We start from the raw sequence: 12,175 nt of genomic DNA, 5'->3' as shown, positions 1-12,175 counted from the left end.
GCACAGACACCTCCCCGGCGAGGACAGCGAGTGCAGAGGGAATCTGAGCCACTCCGCCCTGGTGGAACGCAGAGCCGAGCGTCCCCGCTGCTGCGCTGGCCCGAGTGCACAGCGGGCCACCTACAAGGGCAGGGAGGGGTCTCCACGTGGGGGGGGTTGGCACCGACTCATGGAGGCCTCGGGGGATCACAGCAGCCTCGGGACACTGGTGTTGTGGCGGAAGAGCTCTGTGCACGTCCGCTGGCGCCTCCCGGCAGCGTCCCGTGTAGAGCGTGGAAGGGCCGCGCGGACCGTGCTGCAGCTGCAGGGGGGACTGAGTCTCCAGAACTGCCCTGGCCTGGAGTCACGGTCTTCAAGGTGGCCCCGGCCATGGGCAGGAGTGACGTGTGGGGGTCCACGCGGTTCAGGGGAGGCCAAGGCCCCGGGCTGTGGGCAGCTCCGCTCTGAGCCGCAGCACGGCAGGAAGAAATAGCAGCCATGTGTCACTGGTCGCCTGGGGACTCTCGAAAACTTCTGGGAGATTTTGTCCTGTGTCGCCTATCTTGCCTGGGGACACAGTCCTCTGTCACCTGGGGACTCCCAAACACTGGGCAGGGGGCTGCATGTCAGTGAGTTGGCAGGATCTGGGGGGCTCTGAGGTTGGCCAGGTCTGAGGGGGATGTGGCCTTTGCCTCACCCCAGGGGAGGACAGCAGGAAGGGCTTGGCTCCCCAGGAAGTGACCCAGCTCAACGCTCTCCGTCCCCCAGGAGGACAGCTGTGCTGCAAACATCCTGGAGAGAGCAAGGGAGGACGGAGGGAGGAAGGCAGGAAGGCTTCCCGGCCACAGACCTGAGCGCCAGGGTCGTTCCTAAACAGCAGGAGGGCTCCGGGAAAGTGCTGGAAACGTGGTTCCAGAACCACGGCTCCGAGAGTCAGGACTGGCCCTCGTTGGTCCGGGCTGTCCTGCCAGGTGTCCTTTCTGCAGTGTCCAACAGTGGGAAGCCATTACTGCCACTATTATCATGAACAATAGAAACAGCGGCCATTCATTAAGGCCCAAGGCTGTGCTGGCTCGGGGAGCACCTGCCGCACGTGTCTGCCCTCGTGTGCTCCTCGTGGTGCTCCTCAAGGCCCTGCGCACGGTGTGCATCGATGCTACTTCAATTTTGCAGCCGTGGGCCTCAACCGATTTTTGCCTCACAGGGCCATTTGGTGAAGACTGGAGACACATTGGGTTGCCACGTTCAGGAGGCCACTGGCACCCAGTGGGTGGAGTTTCAGGATGCTTTAAATGTCCTGTAATGCACAGGGCTGTCATCCCAAGGAATGCAGCCCTGAATGTCCACAGGGCCCAAAGAGAGAAACGCTGCTTCACAGATAGGGAAACTGAGGTTACAGGGTGCATGGGGGGGAAGACAAGGTCCTGAGTCCTGGTCCATCTGGCTGTAATGCCTGTGTGTCTTCACCCCACGGGGATCTGGGTCCCTCTTTGAAAGGTTTCCCTCTGCAGCTGGCCAACTGGCCATCCGTCTCGGAGCGACTGAGCATTACATAGCCAAAGTGTTAACCAATGCTCCAAGACCTCGGTCAGTAAGTCCACTTCTGGGAACGTGTCCCAGAGCGAGGATTCAAAAGGCAGCAAAATCTCCGTTCACAAGGATTTGCACCCAAACCCTATTTACAGGATCCAAAATTTGACAAACGAATGTCCCCCTATAAAAAGCACAGCTAAAGAAAGCCCGGCAGTCTTTAAAAATGTTTATGCCTATCTGCAACGGCATGAGAAAAAATCTTCATGTTAAAATGGCTAATGGAAAAAGGAAAATCCAAAGTGGCCAACACTGTGATCAGGATTATGGTTTTAAAAACTGCTCAAAGTAAGCAACGGGAAGGGAAAAAACCAACATGTTGACCAAAGACTTCTCTGCCGAGGGGATTAAGGGTGACATTCCCAGCCAACTCTTCCGCAGTCTCTGAACTTTGAATTCTGCATGTGCTGTTTATATTATCAGAATAACGAGCTTACCCGGGTGGTATTTACTTTCCAGGGTCAGACTAGAATACCCTTATTTTTCTGCCTCTCTCTTTCCAAAGCTCCCACTTAATAGCATGAAAAAGAAAAATAAAATAGGAGTAGGGAAGAGAAGGGGGCCCGCATTCCGGGCCCCTCCAACACCCCTTGCATCCCCAGGGGCTGGGAGGCCTGGCTGGTGGCGCCTTTTGCCGTTGGCCAAGGCCTCTCCTGGTCCTCAGGCCACCTCTCGCTCCCCCTGCAATTGCAGACGCCGTGGTTCTGTGATTGTTTTCGCACCGGGATTGTCCTTCCCTGCATCTTCCAGGTACTGAAGACTCCATGGCTGTGACCAAGGAGCCCTCCAGGATGCCCCCGATCAGAAGCAAGCCCCCCCCTCACCCACACACCCGCAACACCAGTCAATGGAGCCTGGGATGTACCTGCTTCATTCTGTGGCACTTCACTGTTTACCATCTGCACCTCCTGTTCTGAGCCTCGAGGGCAGAGACCGGGCCTCGTGCCCCGGGAAAGGGCAGCATGGGGTTAGATTGCCTGAGTCTCAGCCTCCAGCTTGCCACTATCTAGCTGTGTGACTTGGTGAGTTACTTAACCTCTCTGTAAGCAGGAATGATTAAGACATAATGGATTTGTTAGGTGGATAAATGACAAGTACCCATGACGTACACAACTGTGGTTTGCGCGTTTGTAGAACGGGGATAATAGTACTTACTCCACAGTTTGAAATGAGGAGGAGCAAATAAGGCATTTAGAGCACTTGGAACGTGGTCTGGTACACTGTGTATGCTTACTCGGTATCAGCACTACTCTTTAATCATCACCATCATCATCATCATGTGGCATCACCACCATCATCACCACCGTCATCTCCATCATCTCCATCATCACCACCATCACCACCATCATCATCATCATCATCTCCATCATCTCCATCATCCCCACCATCTCCATCATCTCCATCACCACCATCACCACCATCATCATCATCATCATCTCCATCATCTCCATCATCACCACCATCTCCATCATCACCACCATCATCATCATCACCATCATCATCTCCATCATCTCCATCATCCCTATCATTGCACCATCATCTCCATCATCACCATCATCACCATCATCACTGTCATCTCCAACATCACCACCATCTCCATCATCTCCATCATCACCACCATCCCTATCATTTCACCATCATCTCCATCATCACCATCATCACCATCATCTCCATCATCACCACCACCTCCATCATCTCCATCATCACCATCATCACTGTCATCTCCAACATTACCATCATTTCCATCATCCCTATCATTTCACCATCATCTCCATCATCTCCATCATCACCACCATCATCATCATCACCATCATCTCCATCATCTCCATCATAACCATCATCTCCATCATCTCCATCATAACCATCATCTCCATCATAACCATCATCTCCATCATCTCCACCATCTCCATCATCACCACCACCATCATCATCATCACCATCATCTCCATCATCTCCATCATCACCATCATCACCTTCATCCCATCATCTCCATCATTACCATCATCTCCATCATCACTGTCATCTCCATTATCTCCATCATCACCACCATCTCCATCATCACCACTATCATCTCCATCATCTCCATCATCTCCACCATCACCATCATCACCACCATCTCCACCATCACCACCATCATCTCTATCATGTCCATCATCACCATCATCTCCATCATCACCATCATCACCATCACCACCATCACCATCACCACCATCACCATCATCTCCATCATGTCCATCATCACCACCATCTCCATCATCACCATCACCACCATCATCACCATCACCATCATCATCTCCATCATCACCACCATCACCACCATCACCACCATCTCCATCACTACCATCACTGTCATTTCCCTGATAATCACCACCACCATCAGCAGCAGCAGAGGACTAGGTCAGAGACCCCGAGGCTATCTCCTAGCAGGACTGGCCGTGGGAGACGGGCTGGCAGAGGGCCTGCTACCATCACTCACTCCACTTCAAACCCTGCTCTCTCCATGTGCTGTCTGCTGGCTCCTCTGCCAGCTTCATGGGCTCCAAACAACAAATCCATTCGTCACTCGCTTCTCTGAGCTTGGGAAGGTGGAATTTGGGCCGAGGAGCCTACTTGGAAATCAGTCTACTGATAATCATGTTTCCCAAAGTCAGCCTCTTGGGACTCACCACGGATATCGCTCCTGTGTGTGGCTCATACAATTTATTTACTTAATATTTTGCTTTAAATTGGTTCATTCATTCACATGAATGAATTTATTTACACAGGAAACTTCCTATCAGGGCCACAAATGGAAAACCAATATTTTTCTAGTACTTATAAAATATACATAGCAATAAAAATTAAAAAGTGTTCTGTGTGTCACCTGTGATCATCCCTGATGCTACTCTGAGCAGCCCCCAAGAGGCTGGCACTCCTGTGTGCCAGTGTGATTGCCCTGGGCAAAGGCTCACGCCTTTCAAAGGGGGTTCCTTCTGCCCCAACCCATGCTGAGACGTCACCTTCACTTCCTTCCCAAATCTTCATTTCACTCCGGTTAACCACACCTAATGTAATATGTTCCTCAGACCTCCCATATCCTGGACCAGGCAAGTATGGCCACCCTCTTTTCACAGAGGTAACACTGAGGATCAGAGTGATCAAGTCACTTGCCCCAAGTCACACAGCACAGGTGAGCACTGAGATGTTCTCCAGAGTCATAAAATACTGTTCAGCTTGCCTCATTCAAATCTTTCCCCTTGAAAAAGAAAAAGAAGGAAGGAAGAGATAGTACTATGTATAATCCAGGTCATTAGGTACCAAATGATGAGAAATTTGTTCCCATGGAGAAGGAGGGATGGAGGAGCAGATGTGGAACAGCAGAATCGATCTTTGGATTCAGTGGGAAGCTGGCCATCCATTCACTCATTCAGTCATTTGCCAAATATATATTGAGTCCTACTGTGTGCCAGGCATTGTTCTAGGCATTGGGGCTACAGTCTGGTGGGGGGACTCAGAAAATAATCAAATACATAGTGTATCAGGGTGGTCACGGGTGCTAAGAAGAAAATTAAAGCAGGAAGAAGGTACAGAGATGGATGCGGAGGGGTTAGTGGGTGGTGTGGTCACCGGAATGCCTCTCTGAAGTGACATTTTGGTTGAGATTTGGATGAAGTGAGGGAGGAACCTTGTGCGTATCAGAGGAAGGCTTTCCAGGAATGGGGAGCAGCGGGTGCCAAGGCCCTGTGGTAGAAGCATGAGTACAAATTCAAGAATCACCAAGAGGCCAGTGACCACCTTGCCGCCTGAGAAGGTCACAGGTACACCCAGGGCCAGAGGCAGCAGGACTCTGCAAAGGGCCCGCCCACATTTCAAACATGCAGAGAGAACCCCTCATCTGAGCTAGAAGGACTGTTTCTAGGTAGTGGTTTTTGTCCCCTGAGAGACACTGAGACAACCTGGAAACCTCTTATTTCAGGTGTAAGTTAATGGCCCTGTTTTGACTGCCTGACTGAGGGGCTCCGGGTTCACACTGCAGTGGCAAGACATTAGCGAGGGACACTTCACCACGCAACTCTCACTTATCGGAACAGCAGAAGCAAACGCTGTGATAACGGCTTTCAGACGAGGGCTCAACTGGGCGCTTGGGGCGAGACTGGGGTGACAGGCAGAACAGCCAAGACGAGGTCTCAGGGACACAGAAACAGAGGTGGAGGGGACCGAAGGTCGGGATGAGCTCGTCCCAAAGCGAGCGGAGCCAGGTCCCCTGCTTCTGCGTGGCCTGGCTGGGAAACAGGGCCCCCTGCCCGCTCCAGCCTTGCTCCTGGGTTCAGGGACGGAGGTCAGCACTGCCCAGCAGATGCTGAGGGCAACCGTGAGGTCCAGCACCTCATGAAGCTCCCAGGGTTCAGGGCACGCGACTCCCAGGCCGTGTCCATCGGGGACCTCCTGGTGTCCCGATGGAGCGTCCCCTCCACGTTTTAGAACGTGCTGAGGTCCCGAGTTCCAAAGCCCAGTGGAAAACCTTTCCTCCGACGGGTTTCGCCTGAGTCCCGCTCACCGGGCGCACCTCCTGGGGCGGGTCCTTAGACGAGTTCGCTTCAGGTCACTCACTTGACATTCAGCGCTGCTGCCCAAGCTGCGGCTGATGCGCGGGGCGCTCAGAATGCAAAGTGGCTTTGGGCATCGCAGGGCAGAGGCAACAGAGAAGATGAGTCAGGACTGCCACTTCCTGGCCGGGGAGCCTCGGGCAAGGCGCGGACCTTTCCTAAGTTTCAGTTTTTCCCATCCGTGCAACGGGAATAAGGCTATCTGGGATGGCACCCAGGGAGTGTCCCAGACGTGGAAATACTGTCACCCCAAGCTGGGGATGTCGGTCAGCTTTCCATCACGGTGACAAAATCCCTGAGATAATCAGCTTATCGGGAGAAAGGATTTATTTTGGCTTGAGTCTCAGAGTTTCTGTTCACGGTCGCTTGGCACCGCTGGTTGGGGCCTGTGGTGCACAGAGAGTCACAGCAGGAGCCTGGGGTGGAGGAGGCTGCTCAGCTGAAGGAGGCCACAGGCTGGAGACGAAAGCTTCAGGGCAGGAGCCTCCAGGGGACATTCAGATCCAAATGGCAGCACCAAAGCAGCCTGGGTAAAGGGAGGTGACTGCGTTCCGCTGGATCAAGGCCGTCCCGGGTCATCAGAGTGCCCTGGGCAGGGGTTACAGGAGAGAGCCCATGCAGGGCTGGGTCCCCTATCCCTTGGGAACGGTCCCATCTCCAGTTTAGATCAGAGCTCGGAATCCACCAGGCCCCCTATGGAGTGAATGGCAGGTCCCCCAGGTGGACGGGCACAGCCCCTGCCCATACCCTGATGGTCGGGGTCGAGTGGAGGCATCTGCTGGACCTCCCTCCGCCCCTTATGGGATAAGGAGAACACAGGGGCCGTTGCCGCGAGGCCTTATCAAGGTGCCCGAGTTCAGTGGACACCACCCGCTGGTCACCTGTTGAGAAGGGGTCTGCTCTGGACCCTGGCAGGCGAGGTTTCCTGCTGAAGACCCTTCCCCACCTCACCTGGGCTGTGGCTTCTGCACCCGGCCCAGCAGGGTCGCCTTTGCATATGAAGAACAGCTCTCGGTACACAGAGAGCAAGTCTGTGTGACTCGGACCACAGAGCCAGCCAGTCCAGACTACAGGCAGATCCGGAAGGAGGCCAGGCGATCCCCTTCCGTCCACCCGACGGCTTACCCTGGTGCTTCTGCACACGTCCTCCGGGCTGACCTGACGAATGTAGGGAACCCAGTCACAACTGACAACACCCACCTGCGAGCCCGCGACTCCCACGTGAGAGTCAACACTCCATGATGGCGGGGTTTGATTTACAGAGCAAGTTATCCCTAAAGACAATTCAGGCAGCGGGTCGGGCCTGCGGGCCGCCTGCTCAGGGGAGTGCAGGTTGGGTCAGCAGGTCCTTTCTTTGAGGAAGGCACCAGAATTAGGCAGGGTCCCTCGGGTGCCTGAGGCCGGGAGGGGTCTTTGAGCTATCCCAGGACCAACCTTTGACACACGGGGGTGGGGGCAGTGTCGGGGGCCACCTGGTACAGGGGCCTCATCCCTGGCAACACCCACGCAGCCAAGTCCCAAGTCTGCAGCCAGATTCTACACTTCCAGGGTCATGGTCACGTCCTGGAAATGAGCGAAGCCCCAGATGGGCGGCCTTTCCTCTTCTAGCAATGTCTCCCAGGTGCGGATGGGACACGGCATCCGCACACCCTGGGGGCAGAGGTTCCCTCTTCCCAGTCCGCTTGTGGATACCTCAGAATGGCATCCACACACATCGGCGCCTCAAACCCATGGGGTCATCAGACCTGCGCCACCGCTTGTGACTTCACATGTCAATCAAAGCCCAGCATGACTACCACACTAGAGATTTAAGAAATTGGGATAACTGAATTTTAACCCTGGCCTCCTTTGTAATCCTATGTATAGTGTGCATTTAAAGATATTCTGAGTCAGGGTCCCTGGCTTTACCAGATTCCAAGGGGGTATGCAGCCCCAATGTCTGAGCAATCGCATTTCTGACAGCTGGACCACCTGTGACGGGAGGGAGGCAGCTCGTGGCTTCAGGGTCTGCAGTGGACGCCCCTCGCTAGAGGGGCAGGCCATGGCCTGTGGAAGCTGCTGTCCTGGGTGGGCAGGGAATTCCCCTGGGCCCTGGGCCCTGAATCTCATCGTAGTTCAGGATTTGCTGGAGTTGCAGTACCAACCCAGCTTTAGCCTAATTCCACCATTTCTGAGATCACTGCTCTGATTCCATCAGGAGCTGAAATAGCAAATTCCTTTTGGCGATCAATTGGATCATAAGTAGATACAGTGCCATTTTCCTCTGGTTGGTCAGACTTAGCACAACCCTGAATTGGTGCACAAGCATGACAGATTATTCCTTGAACTTGGGACACCTCAGCCTTGGCTGTTCCTTCCTTCTTTCTACCTTTCTGTCTCTGTTTTCTATTTTTCTGGTCAGCTCGCCCTTCTTTCCTTCCTTCCTTCCTTCCTTGCTTCCTTCCTTCCTTCCTTCCTTCCTTCCTTCTTCCCTCCCTCTTTGCTTCAGGCTTCCTGAAGGCCTACTATGTGCCGGATAGTATTCTTGGTGCTGGTGTTGTATCAGTGAATACATCAAATGCTCCTACTGTTAGGGAGAACAGAGGCTGCAAGTAAGAGATGATTAAAAACAAGAAAGTAAAATACACAGTGTGCCTAGGAGAGGGGACGTGAGTGACCACCCTTGGGGACTGGGATTCTGGTTCGGTGATGCAAATGTCCTAAACTGACGTTGGCCATGGTTGCACAAAACACAGGAAAAACGAGAGACTTGCCTACAGAGGTGAACCTCTGTGTCTCAGTGAATAGAGTCTCATTCAACCCCGAAGAATATATAAACTGTCACCAGATGGCAACTGCTGACCACAACAGTTCAGCAGGGAAGGGGGACAGGGTGGCTGTGACGGCGTGTGTGTCCTCCCTGAATTCCTGCTGAGGCCTCAGCCCGTGTGATGGACACAAGGTGAGGGTGGGGCCCAGGTGGGGTGAGTGGTCTTATAAGAAGAGGCAGACTCCTCCTTCCCCTCTGTGCCCCTTCCTGCCATATGAGAAGGCGGCCACCTGCAGGCCCTCACCGGGAGCTGACTGCTCCCCTCCTTGACCTTGAACTTGGAGCCTCCAGAACTGTGGGAGGTAGACATTTCTGGGCCAGCTGCCTGTGGTGGCCTTTGGCTGTGTCAGCCTGAGCCCTCGGGGTTACAGTTTTAAATGGGGTGGCCAGGGCTGCCTCACTGAGGAGCCAACACTTGGGTGGAACTGGAGGGTCACGAGGGAGCCAGTAGTGGCTGTCTGGAGGGGCGCGTCAGGCCGAGGGACACAGGTGCACAGGTCCCCAGCTGTGCCTGCGATGTTCAAGGACAAGAAGGTGCCAGAGAAACAGTAGAGGGGGGTGTGTGTGTGTGAGAGGGACGCTGAGAGCCATCCTGCAGCCTTTGGCTTTTCCTCTGGGTCAGAGGGGTCCGTGCAGGACTCGGAACAGAGAGGAGTCATCTGACATGTGCTTCAAGGATCCAGCGTGGGGATGGACAGTGAGCGGCCCCAGCAGAGACCCCCATGCGCCTGCGTGCCCGGGCCCGTGCCAGGTGCCCGATGGGCTTCCATTCACAGCATCGCCACTGCAAACTCCAGGCTGGGAACCATTATTTCTTGTATTTTATAGAAAAGGGAAATGAGGCTCAGAGGTCAGCAACTCGACCTCGACTAGCGGTCAGCTCCCCAGGCCCCCGGCTCCAGGAACCTCCCCTTCCCACTGCTTTAATATCATCTTGTGCACACAGCAGGCACTCAGTAACAGTCCTGGTCACAAAGCAGCGAACGCCCCAAGGGGTGGGCATGGTGAACGGCGCGTCCGCTGGGCACGGGGAGGGAACGTGGTGGCGGCGTCACTTACTCAGCTCGGCGATGCTGCCCACGCGGGTGGCCAGCAGGGACTGCTCGATGGTCCTCAGCTCCGACTGGCTGAAGGCGGGCAGCCCCCCCGGCTTGCTGGGCCGCTGCGCGTCTCTGTGCAGGTTCAGGTTGTCTGGCAGGCACAGCACCCCTGCAGCCAGAGGGAGACAGTGAAAGGAAGACGGCGGTTACTCCTCAGGTCACCAGGGGAGGGGACAGAACTGCAGCTGCCATAGGGTCACACTGAGGAGCAAGCCAACAAGGGAACCCGTGCCCGGGACCCTTTTAGACGTGGCGTCCAGCTGGTTTCAAAGATCCCCTCAAAGGCCTGACGACTGATCTTAACAACCAGGTGGACATGGGACTTGAGGCCCACATTTCCAAGAAATGGAACCCTCCCCAGGCGCCTGGAAGGGATTCCGTCCACTTGGAGATGCTGCCTGTGAACTCCAAGGTCGCTGCCCCCGTCCTCCGTCCCAGAGGGAGCTGCAGACCCTGAGCATCCTGGGGGCAGTCACTGCTGGCAGTGGCCTCTGAGGGTTTGCCCAGCAAACGTAACTGGGTGGCTGGGCTGTGGTCCATGGACGGGCTTCTGGCTCTCACTGCAGACTCTATGTTGGGAGGCAGAAAAGTCCCGGGAACTTTGGTAACCTGTACTGTGAACACCCCTGGAAATCCCGAGACTCTTCCCTTCTTTCCCATTCTCTAAATACTTATCGAGAACCCGAGGTCTTGCTTGCGTAGATTCCTCAAATATTCCCTCTTCCTTTGCTACCCCAAGGAAGCCTGTGCTTCTTGCTCCTTGACCTTCGGCCTTGACTCCTTGATTGATGGACTCAAAGGCCCAAAAAAGCACTCTCTCTACTTTCTTTCTGCCTTTGCCCTGAGAACACATGCCCTGACTAGCCTGCTGGTCTGAGAGCGAGAGATACATGCAGGAGATCCAGGAGTGACTGGCGGCTTCGAGCTGCCCCAGATGCCACTGAGACAGGGGCTCTTTCTTACTCACCATTGTTATGGTGAAAGCTAACAGATACCGTTACTAAGCACCAGTCACAGAGGACACGATGAATAAGGCTGACACTGCGCTGCCTTAGGGACAGAGACGGGCAGAGTACACGTCATCTTTGTTCTCAGGGGTGCCAGTCTGAGTGAAGGAGAGATACTGTTAGGTACATGACCATAAAACTCTATGACAAATTAGGAATGAGGTGCTGTCTTATCAGGGATCCAAAGAATCAGCCGTGGTTGGTAAATAGGAAGCATTGGTTGAACTGAGTTGCTAACCCTGCAGCAGTTTGGAGATGCAGAAGCAGCAGAAAACCAAGGTCTTTTTTTTTTTTTTTTTTTTGCGGTGCTGGGGATCGAACCCAGGGCCTTGTGCTTGCAAGGCAAGCACTCTACCAACTGAGTGCTCTATCTCCCCAGCCCAAAACACCAAGGCCTTTATAAACTCAATGAACGCCTAAGACCAGCACTGCCAATTAAGCATGTCAGTACGCTGATGTGTTGCTAGTCTCCATTGCTCTGGTGAAGGCCAACAGACAGCCACCGGGCCTAAGTATCGATATGCTTTGGCACTTGATTTAAACCAACTGGCAGGGCCAGGGGAGGTGGAAAGCAAAGGCCAGCGGTCCCTCTTCACTCTTCACCCTGAGGGAAAGGCCCTGCTCTAGAAGGTGGGCGTCTTGTCTGGTGATCTGCCACACAGCTCTTCTGGCCTGCTGGCCACCAGTGGCGGCAGCTGAATGGAGTCACTTACTTTGTCTGCAATGGTTTAGCTTCATCCCTAAGGGAGGCTGAGACGGTGGGAAAGGCCATGTACTGGGTGATTTATTATTACTATTATTATTATTTTATTTTTACAGACTGCATTTTGATTCATTGTACACTAATGGGGTACAACTTTTGCTTTCTGTGGTTGTGCACGATGTAGATTCACACCATTTGTGTATCACTCATGTACACAGGGTGATGTTGTCTGTCTCAGTCCACCGTCTTTCATACCCCACCCTCCTCTCATTTCGCTCTACATAATCCAAAGTTCCTCCACTCTTCTCTCACCCTGCACCATCCCACCCCATTTTGTATCATCATCCACCTATCAGGGAAAACATTTGGCCTTTGGTGTTTTGAGAGTGGCTTATTTCACT

At 53.9% G+C, this 12,175-nt stretch overlaps 1 protein-coding gene across 3 annotated transcripts in view; it reads right to left on the bottom strand.

The window, feature by feature from the left end:
* The window catches only part of Abtb3 (ankyrin repeat and BTB domain containing 3), a 268,246-nt gene that overhangs the window by 98,801 nt on the left and 157,270 nt on the right, over nucleotides 1-12,175 (bottom strand). For all 3 annotated transcript variants that reach the window (XM_047551618.1, XM_047551620.1, XM_047551619.1), the window contains exon 2: nucleotides 10,024-10,173. In XM_047551618.1, the coding sequence (XP_047407574.1) occupies nucleotides 10,024-10,173 (150 nt within the window). The remainder of the gene's footprint in view (nucleotides 1-10,023; nucleotides 10,174-12,175) is intronic.

The sequence above is a fragment of the Sciurus carolinensis genome, chromosome 4 (genome assembly GCF_902686445.1).
Source record: "Sciurus carolinensis chromosome 4, mSciCar1.2, whole genome shotgun sequence".
NCBI lineage: Eukaryota > Metazoa > Chordata > Mammalia > Rodentia > Sciuridae > Sciurus > Sciurus carolinensis.
The sequence above is the reverse complement of the archived record's forward strand: the minus strand, read 5'-3'. Positions and strand labels throughout refer to the sequence as shown.